Source organism: Morone saxatilis, unplaced genomic scaffold (assembly GCF_004916995.1).
Source record: "Morone saxatilis isolate NCDOM2014 unplaced genomic scaffold, NCSU_SB_2.0 Contig0, whole genome shotgun sequence".
NCBI lineage: Eukaryota > Metazoa > Chordata > Actinopteri > Moronidae > Morone > Morone saxatilis.
The window spans coordinates 6,762,558-6,779,956 of record NW_023339650.1 but is presented as its reverse complement, the minus strand read 5'-3'; the positions used below and the strand labels follow the sequence as shown (position 1 = coordinate 6,779,956).

General features: G+C 41.0%; 1 protein-coding gene across 2 annotated transcripts in view; it reads left to right on the top strand.

Moving 5' to 3' along the window:
• LOC118343574 (matrix metalloproteinase-16-like) overlaps window positions 1-17,399 on the top strand; it is a 69,283-nt gene that overhangs the window by 28,821 nt on the left and 23,063 nt on the right. For both annotated transcript variants that reach the window (XM_035682477.1, XM_035682486.1), the window contains one exon: window positions 15,290-15,451. In XM_035682477.1, coding sequence (XP_035538370.1) covers window positions 15,290-15,451 — 162 coding nt within the window. The remainder of the gene's footprint in view (window positions 1-15,289; window positions 15,452-17,399) is intronic.

Sequence of the window (17,399 nt, the reverse complement as noted above, 5' to 3'; positions counted from 1 at the left end):
CCGACTGATGTTGGATGTATATCAATGCTTGAGCATAATTATAAGATAACGGTCTAAGTAAAGAACTTTTAGAATTGAAAAATGAGCTGAATTGATTTAGCATTAATCATCATTAAATCATCATAACATCCATAGATAAAAAAAAACCATTACAGTTAACTATAATAAACTAAGTATAGTCTAAGAATAAAGTCAAATATAGATAAAATGCGGCTAATGAAATAATAATTGCTGCAGTTTAGTGCTCTGCAGTCTCTCTTTTTGCATACAGTGTGTGCCAGCAGGTACATTTTCCCCATCACTTACACAAATATCATAATGTATTACAATTATATACTATAATTATATACTCATAATGAGAGGAGTCGTGTAATGCAAAATGACATGTGTTACGATGCTGACGTTATCGCAGGCCAGATATCGTGCTGGTGTGGTTCTATGACTTACCTACCTACTGTATGTGTAATCATGTCAACTGCTGCTGAGCGTCACTGATTGGCCAATATCAGAGTTTTGGTACAACGTTATGTATCAGCCTGACCGAAGGTTTACCTGTAACAGCTTTACACTGTGCTTTTGTCTGAACGAGTCCTCACACCACTGACTGTTTTGTCAGTGCCTGAATGGAGTTGATGGAGTGAAGATAAAGAACCAGGTGCCTCACTGAGCACTGACAGGTAGGTTGGTTGGACTTGAAAACTTGTGCTTGACTGTCTATAAAACGTCCCAAACATGCAATCCTCGACAAGCTCACATCTCCAAAATACATTATTTAAATTAAAACGAGCATGTGGATGTTCTTTTTAATCTAAATGTTCAATATATAATTCCATGTATTCCAATGCAACTCGTCAGAAGGATTTGTAATCCATCTATCATCTCCTCTCTCTTCCTGCTTATGAACAGCTGGGAATGATGTCATTTTAGCACATAATGTCTGTTTGTCTGGCTTTTCTTCCCTCTTTCTCATCTCTCCTCCCCCTCCTTTTATTTGTGTTCTAAAAAGTTACAACTACACACACACTGACACACGCTAGAGATGAGCTCCTGTCCGGTAAGCTGCCCGTGCCTGTCATACCTAATCTCCCCCACACTGTTGTCGAGGAGGATCAGTCGTTGTGGCGACCGTTGCCAGCATGGCCCCGTAGATGTTATTGCCGTTTTGCATGGTGGCGTCACTGATGCACGCTGGAGGATTAATCCCAGTCCGCATGGAGATAAACACTTACATACACGTGTTTTAAGTACTCACACACGCGCGTGCACTCGCGCTGTTTCGTCTGCACCTTCGCTCACACTGTGACTCAGGCATTTGAGGATAGAGGATTACTGAAAAGTTACAGTCAGAGGCACAGGCATTTTTAGCGCACACAGCAGAATGAGGCTCTTATTAGGATTAGCTAATGGCATTTTGAAAAAGAGACTTGGATATACAATATACAGCAGCTGCTTTCTATATGTGTGTGTGATCTGATGCTTTTATCATGTATAAGAGAAAGAAAGAAAAATCAAGCACTCGGATAGGTGCACTAGCATCGAGAAAGGTTGGTACCCAAGTAAGACCATTCATCTGGCTGAGTGCCTCTTGGCTGTTTTAAAAATAACTTCCTCTCGTGACTTACTGCCTTATCACCTTCATCAAGACAATAATTTCACTGTACACATTATTATATCAGCCAAGTAATCAGAATCAGAATCCCAATCAATATTAGTACCCACATTGGTCCTCAGGCTTTCTTCTATCTTGATCTTGTGTCACTCTAAATATGAACAAATAAATCCATATAAATTAGCTTCTGTCATACAGCAATCAGCATGTTTAAGTATTGCATGCATATAGAGCTGAAATAATTGGCTGATGGATCTTTGGACTGTTGGTTGAAAAAAACAAGCAATTTGAATATATCACCTTGGGCTCTGGGGAATAACATTAGCAATTTTCTTTCACTTTTTTTAGGGACATTTTAATGACAAAAGTCATTAATCGAGAAAATAATTTAGTTTGATAATAAAAATAGTAGGTATTTGCACTGGGGCAGATTGTTTTTTGGTAATCCTCTAATAACACATAATCTGGGGTTTTGAGAAACATTTTCACAAATACTTACAGTGTAAAGTGCCATGTTGCTGCAACCATACATGTTTAGAAAAGATGTGTGATATAACCAAATCACGGTGAATGACAATGTATTGTGGTTGGTAAATATCCGAGTAACGCAGTTGCAGCTCCTGTAATGTCACTTTTGTAACAGCGTAGCAGAGAGCTTGTGTCAGAATTGGTATTCTGTGAATCACAAATGGCAAGGGAAACTCTTGGATAGGGAATCTCACAATTATCCTCAGTCACACCTTTGTCGTTGCCTCGGTTTCACACTGAACACTCTCCTCCGTGCTGTGTGTGTGGTAACACACAGTTGACAGTGGACATGATAACACCACACATGTCAAACCCAAGTGCCAGAACCTTTAATGTGCAGCATATCATGCATGAAAAGAGTTCAAACAGTGAAGAGTGTTTGACACAGAGGTTTGGAGAAATCCTTTTTTATGAAGACTAGCTGACGGATTTACCCATTTCTCTCCCTCACTCCTTTCTCTTGTTCACTATAAAGTGTGTGTCAGCCTTTGGTGCTGCTTTAAAACAATGGGGCTTGCTGTCAAGGGAGAGGATTTGTTTAAGCAATATTTAACTAAACAAACATTTCCAACAGTGGATTAGAGAACTACTTTTGGCTTAAGGTAATTGTTTGTGGGTTTTATTCCATCATAATCAAACTGTTCATATCAGATTGGTCTTGTTGACAAAGTGAAACTCATCTCCAATTGACAGAACAAGTAAATTGGATATCTACAACCTGGCTGCTGGAAACTGTGAGGTAGTACTGTGCATAAATACAAGAAAGATCAACATCCTTGTTGATTTTACAAAGTTGATTTTACAAAGTTGAGCAACATCCCATGTGATGTGTGATCTGTTTGATTTGTGTATCCATGCTGGAGGTAGATAACAACTCTGTTATGTAATCTCAAATCTGTAGGCACCTTAGACTGATCAGTTCAGCTTTTTTTCTTTCTCAGTATTTCTTTTTTCTCTTGCCTTTAGGCTGTCCGAGAAGGACACAGTGAAATATTAAAAAGAAACACATTGACTGACATGTTTGGTCCTCTCAGTCTATCTCATTTTATATTTTGCAGTGAGAATTCAACCATTTTTGTGTTAAGGATTTCACAGTGAAAGCTGCTGTCTTATTTTATCCAGGATAATGTACAGCGAGAGACGAAAGGGGAAAATTGCAAGGGTGTGGGTGATCAGCCAATATCCCCATTGAGAGTGCAACATCACTGGGGAGAGATGCAATCCTGGAGCTCCTACTGCTGCCCTACATTCCTAGACTGCTTGGCTTGAGACTGATGGATGAATAGCTATGAGGGATCAATAGATGGAGGGATAGATAGATTCATGGGAGAATAAACTAAAGACATAATAGGTTGTGATGGGGGAGGGCAGAGGTTGGAGAGGAATCTCATGCAGGAAGGCTAAGAAGACATTGCAGAAAATGTTTCAACAAAGGTAAAATGGGCAGGCAGAGCGCTGGAGGGCAGAGAGGAGAGGGATTGTGGAGGGATTTAGTGTGAGCGCAGGATAAGGAGGGGGGTAAAAAACTGGAACTGTAGATGGAGATGATTAGATTTTCTTTTCATCAGTGCTCAACGGGCCGCGACCACTTTTGAAACGGAGTGCATTTGCAGAAGATGTTTTTTTTTATTTGACAGTTTTCAATTTCTGCAACAAAAAAGGCAAACAAGCAAACGCTCATCCGTGCTTTATCACAAGGTCATCTTTGTGGGCTGAGGCTGCTGTGTTTTTCTTTGTGGAAAATCAAAGCGATGCACGCAGGAATAGATAAGACTGATTCCATTTTGTCTTTCAGTCACACTGTGGCTGATTGGATTTTACACACAAAAAACAACAACTTGGCACTAGAGGAAAAAAAGAAAGTTTCACTTCTGCCACTGCATACCATGACTGTACACAAACACCCAGTCTCACCCGAGGGTGACTTATAAGGCCTGGTATTCCTTCAAGGACCTCTGGCCTCTAGTAGTGTAAGTGAAAACTATGTAACATAACACAGCATGCGAGCTAGACCTACACACAGGAAATTAGAGATTCCAGGGCTTTATTATTTTCTCACCCATGCCCCCAAAATGAGCCAAAGAGGTTAGAAAAACACTAGGAGTCAAAATACGCCTAGAAGTTATGTTTTATGTTTGTAAGATAACGGGGGCTGACTCGGTCGGGCACTCAATAACATGAGTGATGACTGGCTGAGGGAGGGGATGTCGGGACCGGCTCGGCATTGATTAGCTGATTGATTGATGGTCGCGGTAGAAAGCTCTGCTCCCTGGCGTCGATTGGCAGAGCGGTTTGTCATTGACGTCCAATCCTGTAACTTGATTGTACATTCAAAGCGGCCATCATTTGGGGTGTTTTTACCAGCAGACAATGAAAGGAGATCAATCTTTGGCTTCTTAGCAGTGGACAGTGCAGTGCAATGTTATGTGGAGCGGCCTCTGTTGACTCAGGTTATTGTAAGGAAAGAGAGAACAGAAGACTAGAAAAAACTAGCAGAAAATCTGAGGTGTTAGAGCAAGTAGAGTACAAGAGAAAAAGATAGAAGGGAGGTTGAGGAGTAGAGGACCATATGGTGTCCTCGCAGGTTTATTTTTAGATTGCTACTCCTACTGGGTGATGATGAGAAGGAAGCAGTGGACTGTCTTTTCCACCTAGTTTTTCTTACTTTTATTCCTCCAATGTCTCTCTCGCACTTACTCTCCATTAAGTTCAGTGGGTGTAGTTGGCATGACGCTTGATGTGCTTCCCAAGCATTGTTACAGTTACAATAATAATGACTACAGAAGAAACTGGCAAAAATAAGAATAAAAACAAACCTGATTCACATGCGCAGTTGACAATGGAATGTAAAAGGAAAAGAAAGAAATGGAGAAATCCACTTTGTTTGATGATATTTCCTGCTAGCTGTCCCATTTTTTATGTGGCAGGCAGTAACATATTTAACAGCCAGCACTAGCCGAGAGTGAAGAGTCATTTCTCTTTGCTGTCCAGACATTGAAATTACAGTGTAAATTTCCAAATATTGGAAAGAATGTCTCTGTATGTTGGTTGGACAAAGTTTTAGGAAGTTAAGTTTGTCTGGAGAGTAAGGTCCATCTGTCTGGTGTCAGACCCTGGTCATTCTGTCTGTACACCGTCATGGTCTTTTTTAGGTTACTTATCAGCTATTTTGGTCAGTCTGTCGCTGCATGTTATTCCAGTTTGTGTTTGGATATGTTGTTCCATTCCTGAAAATGATGTATTTTTGTTTTTCTTTAGTTATAATTTGTTCTAATGGTCAGAGTGACAGTTATGTCTACAAGGGGCTCCTTTCTGTTCCTTTTTTAGCAGGACAGGGCTTAATAATGTTAAGTAGTAGAGTCACTATTTAGTTTTTTTTTAAGAAGTTAAGAATATTTACCCGCTGCCCTGCAAGCAAAGTGCAAGCTTTACTCTGGGCTTTAGAGAAATATGTATGCAGAGTTAGTTAGATTTTTGTCCCAATAACTTTGTTTGCGAGATTATAACCTCATATCTCAGCCCGACGAACCGAGTGTATTACGTTCTTTGATTGAATAGAATTGGCTATCACAGTTCATTTCCAGTGTGATTCAATTTATAGTGTCAATGTTTTCTGGTACTCTGCAATGCATTATTAAGTGTATTATTTTTCGACATCTTTGCCCTGGGACCAGACAAAGCAGTGAAAGCTCTGAATTTCTTATGAACCATTTATTGTTTCCTCAGAAGTGGTAATAGTGCGTAACCCATTAACTATTTTAAGTGAAAGTCTGATTTGAATTAAATCCCCAATGGTATGAAAAGAAAATGTTGTATAAAATATAATAAAATCATAGAACTAGGCAATGTTTCTCTATTAGATTCCCTACAGTATGAAAATATGTGTCATTTGCATTTAACCTAGATATTTTTAGGAAATAAGCATTAATGTGGGTGTAAAGTCTGGCTGTAATGACTGAGAAGGTCCAAGCCCCATTCAAGTGTTTCTGTAGTGAAAAAGAAGTTTGTCATCGGCATAAAGGAAGATTTGATCATTGTCAACCACAAAAATAAAAACTGATATATAATTTTGAGTCTCCACGCCCTTGCTTGATTAAAAAAACATAGAAAAGTTAAATTACTCCTTCTTTCAAGGTTGTTCAGCCTCCCAGAAAAACCCTTCCTTCCTTCCCACTTTATAGATCGTCAATCTTTCCTATGTCCTTCCGTCTCTATCTTTGTCCCTCTATCTCTCCTATTCTGCCACTGCCTCTCTATATCTCTCAGAGAAAATAAATGAGGAGAATCAGATGCTTTTTCTTACCACAGGAGCAGATCTTTATCTTTTACTGGAAGCGTGTGTATGTGTGAGTCCTGAGGACGTCCAGCATGGCTACATTTGGGAAAGCAGTAGGAACAGTATTGATGGTTGGGTTACTGTAAGTAGAAGAGTTTGTGGGAGGACACAGGCAGTAAAAGAGAACAGAAAGCCACACACACACGCGCGCACACATATTTCAAGGGTGCTGGAAGAACTCACTACCTTGTAGGCAGTTTATCTCAAGGATGCAGTATGACAGTTGACATTACATGATGAAACACTATGATATGATACAGTGCAATGTAATAGATAAGTATAGGATACTGCATGATCCAGTCTAGGAACATGATGAATGTATTAAATGCACTACTATATACCACAATACATAGATGTGTTTTACAATATCGAGCACACTGTATATCTGTGTGATATCGTATACATATAGCTATAGACTTTGCCTTTCAGGCTGTCCTAACTGTGATTGGTGGAGGCTGTTGGGGCTGTACATGGCCTGACGGGATGACTGCAAACACTATTCAGGGATGGAAAAAATATTGCCACCTTCTCTGCATCAAAACATTAATAGTCTCTGAAAAAGACACTACAATAGAATATCCATCAAAGATAAAGCAAGGAGGGCATGATGGAGTAAAGATGCAAATACATTATCTACCAATGAAACTAAATGTGATTGTGATTTTAAGAAAGGATAGAAATCAGTTTTTTGTATTAGACTTACATATTTATGAATGCACGTTCCAGTTGGCTAGATACAGCACCTTTTATACCTTGTTTACTGTGTGCGCAAATATCTCTGATGGTTACATAAGCATGTTAGTTTAATTTCCAACTATGAACACCGTGTTTGAAAGAAAGATAGGGGATTCAAGTCATTACTTTCACAAAGAAAATGAAATAAAGAGAAAGAAAGCAGAGATATCAACATGCGTTCCTGCCCACCAGGCTGCCACTAGAAATAGACGGCCGCCTACTGACAGCAGCATCAACTTCCACGTGGGCAGCAGTACTCTCTTCCGCCCCCACACATGAATACACACACGCACACACTTACACTCTCAGAAGCACACACATGCACACAAATCGCACACCTGGGGAGACTTGCCCTCCCACTAGTCAGTCAGATGCTCTCATAACCTCGTACCCATAATCCTTAGCAAACAAAAAGTGTAAACAGCCCTGCCTAGGGTAAGTCTCCCTCTGAGAACACACATATTATCACTGTTCTAGGAACATCACTTGTGTCTTTAGTGATGTGTGTTTTGTGCTTGTTTCTGTATTGAAAAGATGATGTAGCCATGTTAGAGGGAACATTTTGGGAATCTTCAAGGATGCTTTGACAAACTAGTAACCCACTGAGAGTTCAATATAGATCACCCTTTGTTATTATCTGGATCACTAAAGGGAAAATGTGTTTTTTACAAACCCAGACTCACTCGTAACCTAGTTACATTAAGTCCTCAGGCTAGGGACTCTGTGACACATCCACAAAGGCAGCTTTTATTTGTAAATATCAAACTTGTAGATCTGCATACTGGAAGAAAGTCTCACCTAATAATTTTCTTGTTGATCATGTCATGAAAGAAAGAAGGTTTTTGGCAACTGTTTAAAGGCAGTGAACATCTACTGCACAAGAAGGTAGAGGAAACTAGAAAAGATTGCGTTCTGTTCACTCTGAAAGGGTTTCAAGTGTCAGTCAAGCAAGCATTGAAATAAGAAATATCAGATAAAAGAGATGCAGTTAAAATATCAGTTGATGTATAACAGTTGAAAGCTGTCGAACTGTCAATTAAAGAGTAAGAGATGAATGCATTTGAAATGTCAGTCAATGTGTGAGTAAAGTGTGAGTAGAAGTTCAGATTTCAGCTGAAGTGGAAACGCTGAAAACAGTTGAAACGGACTGAAACTGCTATTTTTACTTCTTTTTAGTTTTTGTATTTAAACTGCCGCTTCAACTTTGTAGTAAGAATTGACAGGAACGTCAGTTGGCAACTGTGGAAAAGCAGTAAGAATTCAAGCTAGGTGTTTGTAGAAGTTGAGGGTTTACTGAGTGCTAGGTGGGTAATCACTTTTTTGCTAAACTTACCTGAGAATCAAAGACCTAAGGAGGGTCCAAAGTCATACTCTGCAATGTATGTTTACCTAGACCATATTAAAAAAGAGATCTGTACTATATTTTAGGTTTTATACCACCTTTACAAATTCTGGTACCATTATTTCTCTTTCCGGTTTACTGGTACTTTTCCAGCATTTTTGAGGCGAAGTAACATAGCTGTTTGCGGTTTTCTGTGCCCACGGACACAGCTGTAGAAGTGTGTGCGAGCTTGTGAAACGCAAACGTGCACACACCATTGCTTACGAATACATTATTAATGATTAATGATCACAATGAAAATGTACACACATCCCCGTCTCGCTCACAGGTGCTGCACAGAGATAAACATGACAAGAATAAAGGATGTCCTTTTCTTGGCAGCATTTTTTCCTCCTTTCTGCTGGTTTATTTACCTCGAGTCCACAGGAATGGCCAATATTTGGATCCCTGGCAACGTTCCACACACAAAATTTCGGTCTGCAGTCTCTGTAAATAAATAATTACTCCAGTGTACATATGTTGCTTCCATCAGCCGGGGTTTTGTTCTCTGACAAGCTTGTGAGAATTAAGTGTAATAGATTCAACAGCAGCAAGTGTTGCTCAACTAATGTCAACAGCCTACAGCGAGAGAGAGAGAGAGAGAACGGGCAGACAAAGAGTGAGGGGGTAGAGGAAGAGGGGAGGGAGGAGAGCAAGTGGAACAACAGTCTGCTCTCCTCTATAGGATAGTGTAGCTCAATGGATGGTGTGTGGTATTGACACTGCCAGGGTGAGGACTTTGACTAACACTGGGGGTAACCGCGCTAACAATGGGTTCATCCAATCTTGTGGCTAAAAGTTGAGTGAAGGTTGCAGCCTCAATTTAATGGTTGTGGTGGTAGTCTGTGTAACATACTGTATGGATATTGGTGGTGGGGTGCACATCTAATCTTGCGTTACAAATATATTATCCACCTACGCTGTTTTAATCATAATTTGTGCCGCAACAAACCATCAAGGAATGCCATTTTCGCTCCAACTTGGATATGAAAATTCCTATGATTTAAAATCTGAAAACCTTGGTGTTTATACATGTGGCACTGTTAGTTGATTTGGTGAAATGCACCAAATGGCACACTGTGTGTTTCTGTTTTGTCCTGTGAGGGTATGTTGGAAGCAGAGGGAGTGTAAAAGTAGAGCTAGCAGAATGCAGCCATTGTACTTTGGCTGTATTCTTCACAATTGTCACTCTGTCAAGTCAGGCACACAGCTCTGGTCTGACAGCCAGCAGAGCTTTGTGAGCCCAGGGCCCTCTGAGCCAGGCACTGAACCACTGGGCTGAGATCCTCTGGCAGCTTGTCAGCACAGCACAGCACAGCACAGCGCTCCTGGACGGCCAGTGCTCTCATTGACTCACACTCTGTTTCACTGTCTCTGCTGCCTCTCTGGACTCTCTGCTTTTCTTCTCACGTCACATATCTCCAGCTTCCCTTAGGGTCAAGGTTGTTCTGGTTGTGCCGGCTCAGAGAAACAACATCCAGTGTCAGTATTGTGAACTTTAACTTGGCTAGGGGATAACAGCTGATTTCCTTCCTTTCCTGATCTCCATTGTTGAGCTCTCAGCCAGTGTCAGGGGCAGTAAAATACCTTACAGTCGTATCACCAGCTTACTTCCCAATTTCAGCTTCTTGAAAACCAATACCATTTTTATGGGATTAAAGATGGTCAAGGGCCTCCACTTTCATTCAGTGTTACTGATGTTCTGCATGAAAAGTACTTTGACACAAATGAAAGATTAATTTTTTTTCATTTATCTTTTGTAAATTAAGATAATTTTCTCTCTTTGCCACACAGAACTTCATGTTCAGTTTTGAGGCTAGTGAGATATTTTTACATCAGTGATTCCCAACCAGGGGTACATGGAAACATTGAAACTTCTGAACACTGGACTACATGTTACCATTGCAAAGACATGAGAACTAGTTAAAGGGAGAAAAGTGTAAGAAGGTCGCTAAAAGTAATGGATATATGGTTGGAAAAGATGTCTAAAGTAATGAATAAACAGTTCAAATAGTCAAAGTAATGGATGAATAAACTGTTAAAGTAGTTAGCTGAAAATATTGGATAAACAGTTGAAATAGGTCAAATTAAATGTTTGAAATGTAATGGATAAATAGTTGAAACATCCTGCTTATGCCACTACTACAGTGATAGTATTACAAATGCAAACTTGACCAAACCGACCTAAACACTGACAGTTCACTTATGGAATTTTCTATAATAATGTTAAATATCATCCTGTTTAAATTGTGTGCGAAGGTGTTAATTGCATTTTCAAGAATGTTCCTGAAATTGCAGTTAATACCTTTTTGCATTTACTTTACAGTGCAGCGCTGTTTTTCCAAGACCATTCCATAAAGTGCAGTGTCAGCCACTCAGGGAGTTGTGGGAGCTGAACAATGGGAAACATTTCAGGTCCTCCGGGACAAAGAGAGTGCTTATGCTTGCTTGGACTTGGACGGCAAAACAACAGCAACGAGATAACAACAGTAACAGTGGCAGCTGTGTGTTCTAAAGAAAGAGTGTAGGAGTTAGAAATTGTCGGTCTCTGCTGGGCATCCTCGTCCATACAATAGGAGGAGTGAGGGCTGTTATAACTTTGTTTGCAAGCTTTTTTTTTTCGCTAGTTCAAGATGTTGATATTGTGTTTCCGTCACAAGGGATTGTGTTTTCGAAAGCCATCCTGACTGCGGAGAAAAAAAACGGGTCCCTTGATAGCGCTCGTAATTTGTCTGCACAGGACAGAAAGAGACGAGCGTGACAATGAACATCCGAAATTGTATAAGGGAGTAGCGAAGCCAACAAGCGGACAGCCATGCTTGTAGCTGATGTCAAATGTCACGTGTTGAGTGAACCACGGGTGCTTACTTAAACGGTAAGGAAGCAGAGAGGGTTACAGGCCCCCGGAGGCCCGCGCTGACAACCTGAGCTATTACTGCAATTGAACAGCGCCGTCCGGGGGCCCCGTATCTGATTTGTGGGCCAGTGTGTGTTTATCTCTGCGTGTTTATGTCTGAAACCCCGCTACTCCCATGTCACGTGTGCCCCCAGCCAGCAGATGGGCTGTAGCAGCGGTGGCATGTGCAGGGAGCCGGTAAATTATGGAGAAAGAGGCAGGTAGAGGTTTCTGGTTTCTAATCACAACCCCTGTTTACTTTACTGCAACCCTGTGGGGAAAGACAGAGAGAGGTACGTCTGATCATAAATCTCCAGTGACTCTCCACCTCTTCCACTCTATCTTGCCTTCTTTATTTTTCTCTTTTTTTCCTTCTTGGCTACACTATCTCATTAGCAGCAACCTTGACCCATCCTGAGGAGAATGTCGACAAGACTGCTGCTGCCGCGGGCTGCCACGGTGATCATTGCCCACTTAACATGGAAACAAATCAGAAAAAGGTTTACAATACTGGGAGTTTTGTGCTTTGTTACTTCAGTTTTGTGCCTTAAATAGTTGCTTGGGATGAGTTATTTTTATGCTAAATTCTTGGCCAAACCAGGCACAGATGAGAATGATGAATCACAGTGTGGCGAAAATATAGGACTCACTGTCTCTTCTCCCCCCCCCAAAACAAAACAAAAGTATTGTCCTCAGTGGGCTATCACACAAGCCCTGCTGAGCTTTGTAATGTATTTCATCTCCTGGCTTTGTTTTCTTCAACTGTGTCCTGCTGCGGAAGCCCTCTCTCTCTATTTTGTGCTTTATTTTTTGTGTTTGGGGGCTGAGATACGGCCACTGGCGGGAGGGTGATGCTACAAATGCCAAGGTCAAAGGTGACAGTTGTATAATTCATCATCTCCATCTTTTGTGATTGCTGGAACATTGGAACATCTAACAAAGATAACAAATAGTCCCGAGCCTTATCGTTTTCCTCGCCTCAGTTTTTCCCCTTCTCTTCATCATCCTGTTGTTTTTTTTCTTCACTTTTCCTCATGCAGCCATCACTCCCAACGCCCTTTCCCCTCAGTTTACCTCACCTTTTTTTATCTCTGTATTTATCTACTCTGAATCTTTCTCTCCCACTCATCTCTTTCTCCCTCCCATAACTTTTTCTCTCGCCTTCATCTAGCTTCTTTTTTTTTTCCTTGTGCAACATCCCCTTGCATTACTTCTTTGTGTCTTTCATCCTTCGTACGTACCCCGTCTCCTTCCACACTCTACCATCCCCTGTGTAGGCTCTGTATACCTTCCAGCTGATAATTAGCCAGGCAGTACAAACTGCCTCGGCTTTGTTTGTGGCCCCGGGGCCAACCGGACGTCCCTGTCTACCACAGCGTGACTTACATAAGCAACCGACACAAAGTGACAACGCTGACCTCAAATGGCCCCAGGAGGCAGGAAGACGGACTCAAGATTGAGGGATGGAACAGGACGGAGGTGGAAAAAGACAGACAGTCCTTCCATTTAAACCCAGAGCTGATGTGACCAGCACATCTGTAGTGTCAGGACCTGCACTGGTACAACTCTTATGTACTTGTGTCTGTAAATAATATTTATTATATATATGCAACACTTGTGCTTGATACTGTATTGTATGTTTTTTAAATAAATATTTGGCAAGTAGTTACTCCTAAAGTTTTAATGCTGCCAAAAGAATCTGTCAATGTTTTTGTTGATGGGTGCTATTATTTTTCTTATTGATAATTTTTATATTCGCAAATAAGTTCATTATAGTGACGTGTAGTTCATCAGTTATATACTGTAATGCACTGCGCAGAAGTGTTTTAAAGCCTCCATTTAGGGCCATTACATGTATAACTCAGCTAATGTATTAGTTTTCATTAGATTATAAAGTCATTCTGAAGTTATGCCAATCAGCATCAGTGCACTCACACACATTTTATTCGGGTAATACTTCTGTAGTTGATTGTGCTGACAATCAGTTGACCCAACTGTACATCTACCACGAGAAAAAACACCTACCAGTTGTCATGGTTACATCTGTACGTTGTGGAATAACTGCATCAGCTTTTGTGCAACAATAATTTGACAGTGATAATTCAGATGTTTAAAACTGCTACATTGAGCACTTTTACTCATTTACTTCACAGGAAATGGCCCAAAGAAGGGTCGTCAGCTGCGGAGGAGTGTGACCCCGTTTCCCCCTCGAGTGCCTATTCCTAAATCACTGAGCCGTTTCTCTCTTCTCTTTATCTCCTCTCCTCTCTCCGCCTCTCTTTATTTGCTCTAAACTCTTATCTCCAGACACTTGTTCAATATTACAAGCTTGCATAAATTTGCCTCACTTTCTATACTTCTCCAACTTTTACAAGCCATCTATTTTCATTGGAAGAAATTGGCTGAACGGTAGAGCTTTTTCAGCAAATCCTGGACATTAATGCAGCCTGTGTGTCCTTTTACACCCGTGCAGTAGAGGGCTTTACATCAACCCTATAAAGACTCTCTGACATTTATACAGTCAAATATCCTTCACGAGGTTCCAATTAAGCCGTTTCTCTGCTGTGGTCTGGTCTGTAAATTCTTAAGCATTGTACTGTACCTGCTAAGAAGCGATCTGAATCACGGTCTGTATCTGCTGATGCGTTATTCATGTGACAGATTTGCAGCGGATAAGTGCCTCACTTTAGTAGGATTCACAATGAATAAGTGATGTGCTTTTTCATTCCTGTCGACTCTCGGTGTGATAAGAGAGAAAAAGGTAAAACTGAAGAGAGGTGGCAGCGGAGAGAGCATCAGAAGGTCAACCTTGAAACCAAGAATTTTGACCAGCCCATTTTCAAACCTATTTAAAAAGGCCAGTTTTTACCAGTATTTAGTGTCTTTAAATTTGTACGCCAAAAGATCACTGTTTGTCATACGGTTTTATTATAACAAGTGCAAAAGGCTCTCCTTTGAAGTAAAGTAATGACATTTATTTTGAAGCATTAGATTTCTCCTTAGAATGAGGTTGACGGCTTCCCACAGACAGCCAGTGTACTATAATAAATTATTTATAAGACATAGCAGTCTAACCCTAATTGTATACCGACGAGTTTCTCAACAATGATGATGAGTTTCTTTATGGGTTAGATTTGACATCTTGGCAGAAGATCAGAGGGGAGGTTGAAGTGGAGTGTTTTTTGTTGTTGTTTTGGTTGCCAGTGACGCAAGTTGAGGAACTTGAATGGGACACAGAGGGGGCGGCTTTAAATCCCAAATAATCAAATCTAATACAGTTGGGATTGGGTTGGGGCTTGGCTGCCAGCCACCGAGGGTTTCTCAGTCAAAAGGTCAACCCAGTGTAGTCATCGGCTTACCACGGCTCGAGACTAATTACAGAGCGCGGGGGTTTTCTATGCTCTGTGAGGGGGAGTGTGTATGTGTGCATGGTACAGGACTGAGTTTCTGTGTAATATGTCCCTTCAGTGGCTGTTTGCTACATAATCCACTCATTAGGTGCATAAGTAGTGGATTATCTATGCTCACACACACACACACATGTTTAGATACATGTGGTTGCGAGGACCATACATGGACTGTTTTATCCTCTAACCATAAACTAACCCAAGACTTTTCTCCTTAAAGCCTGTTCTTTATTTAAATCAGCCAGTACAGAACTTGCAAAACTTGGCTTTATTTTGAAGGAACTACACTGGCGCTGCCAACCAGAGCAGGTGCAACTTGTGAGAGATATAAAATGCTGCGACACACATTTACTGTGGAGCACAGCAATGACAGACCGCTCTCTCTTTCTGCTTCTAGGTAACGATTTGTTCCTGGTAGCGGTCCATGAGCTCGGCCACGCACTGGGCCTCGAGCACTCCAACGACCCCACGGCCATCATGGCTCCTTTCTACCAGTACATGGACACTGACAACTTTAAACTGCCCATGGACGACCTCCTGGGCATCCAGAAGATTTATGGTAAGGCTTCATGTACAGAGCAACTGTACTAATACACTTCTAGTCCAGGAACACTCTTTTTTTATGTTATTCTAACCCAGTTATAACCCAAGATGGCTTTGATAGCCACATAAAGCACAGATGTAAGATTAAAACCTAAATATAAGATCACAGGAGACGAGAGCTTCATCATCAGAGCACCTACACATTCCTCACTGACACACATTTTGAGCTGACAGATGCTGATTGCAGTGCTTTGTCTAAAGCTGATGTATCTCTGGGGCGGGTGTATCAGAAGTGTAAAATTCAATTTGACGGTAGCGGATTTATGTAAGCATCAGTGCAGTCTTCATTTTCACACTCTCAGAGTTGAATTAGTAGTACAAGCAAGGAAACCGTACTCAATCTAAATATTTGCATATTGTTTGAATGGGTTTGATTTGTCTTTGTAAATTTATGAATTTTAAAATGTATTTGAATCTTCACGTTGTCGCCTCAACCTGAGTTTGACATTTAAGTTAAGGAACAAGTTGGTGGGAAGTCACGGTATTGTCCCTTACAGCTGCCGAGGCTGTAAACCAGTCACACTCGGCTGAGATGACTCTGGTCTGTCATATGAATGGCTACACACACACATACACACACACACACAAAAAAACCTGCCATCTGGCTTACATGACCAGGGCACGTCCCTTCTGCGACCAGACCTGGCAAGCGATCAAATCTCTCCTCATTCCCTTCCACTGTTTAACTTCCTCTCCTGCTGCTACCCCCTCCATCCCTTCCCTCCCTCCCTCCTCCTCCTCCTCCTCCTCCCTGTTGTAGCAGGAGTTGAAGGGCAGGACAAGTGATGGCAGCTCCTCTCTCAGTCTCATTTATTTTCCAGCAGCAGTTGGCCTCCTTTTCTTCCTCATGGCAACAGTAATGCTAGACGTGGAGGCTAAACAGGGACAAAGGTGGGAGCTGCACACTTTAGATGAATTAGAAGGTAGCGACATTTAGGTTTAAAGGGGAAAAATGCGAATGAGTTTCGATGGAGGTAGAGAGGTATAGTGCGGCTGAAGAGAAGTGGTGTGGTGTAAATGGGAAAGCGATGATGAATTCAGGACTGTGATTTGCAGTCAGTGGGAGCCAGGCAAGATCACACAATGAATTGTGGGAAGAAAAGGTCTGCAAGGGTCATTATGAGCTTCACATTGTGGATCCATTCGCTGTTTCTGTTTCTTACCTTAGTGCTTGGGTCGTAGTATAGTCGGAAGGAAATGCCCACTTGCATTTATTCCTTAGATCCTGTTTACGAATATACAATAACTTCTCTTGAATATTGAAATTAACAACCTGAACTGGATATTTATCGTCAGAGTTTTAGCAGCTTGCAATTAAGTATAAATAATAAAGACAGACCATATAGGAAACATATAAAAGTGGAATTACCTTCATGTTGTTTTTTTGATTTTCTCCCCATGGACAAATTACTGTTTTCTCACCGAGCTTTGAACATAATGACTTCCCACTCTTTTGAAGAGAACAGCCGACTTCCTGTTTACACATGCAGCAAGAGAAAAGAAAGCCCTCACATCACTGCGAGTAGAAAAAAAATGAAAGAACAGCACCCCAAATATCATAGTGATAATTACAGTGAACTTCCTCTCAGCACCTGAACAAATAAAAGATGGTGTAACCAATAAAATAGGTAATTTGGCACTTACACTGCATAGTTTAATAGATTACAAATCTGCAGGACCTGTTTGAGTTTGTGTCAAAAGATCTAACAGATCAGTAATCATTTGCACCATGGGATTTATTGGATCCAGCATTTTGGCATCTTGAGGTTATAAATTAAGATCTAAACCTCTGCTGTATCAAATCCAATTTTTTAATGCAATTTTTGTGAGTCCCCCGACTTTATAGAAGGTCAGTACAAATTGCTGGATTACCCCCTTTAAAGACACTCAGACAGGCTCTTCAG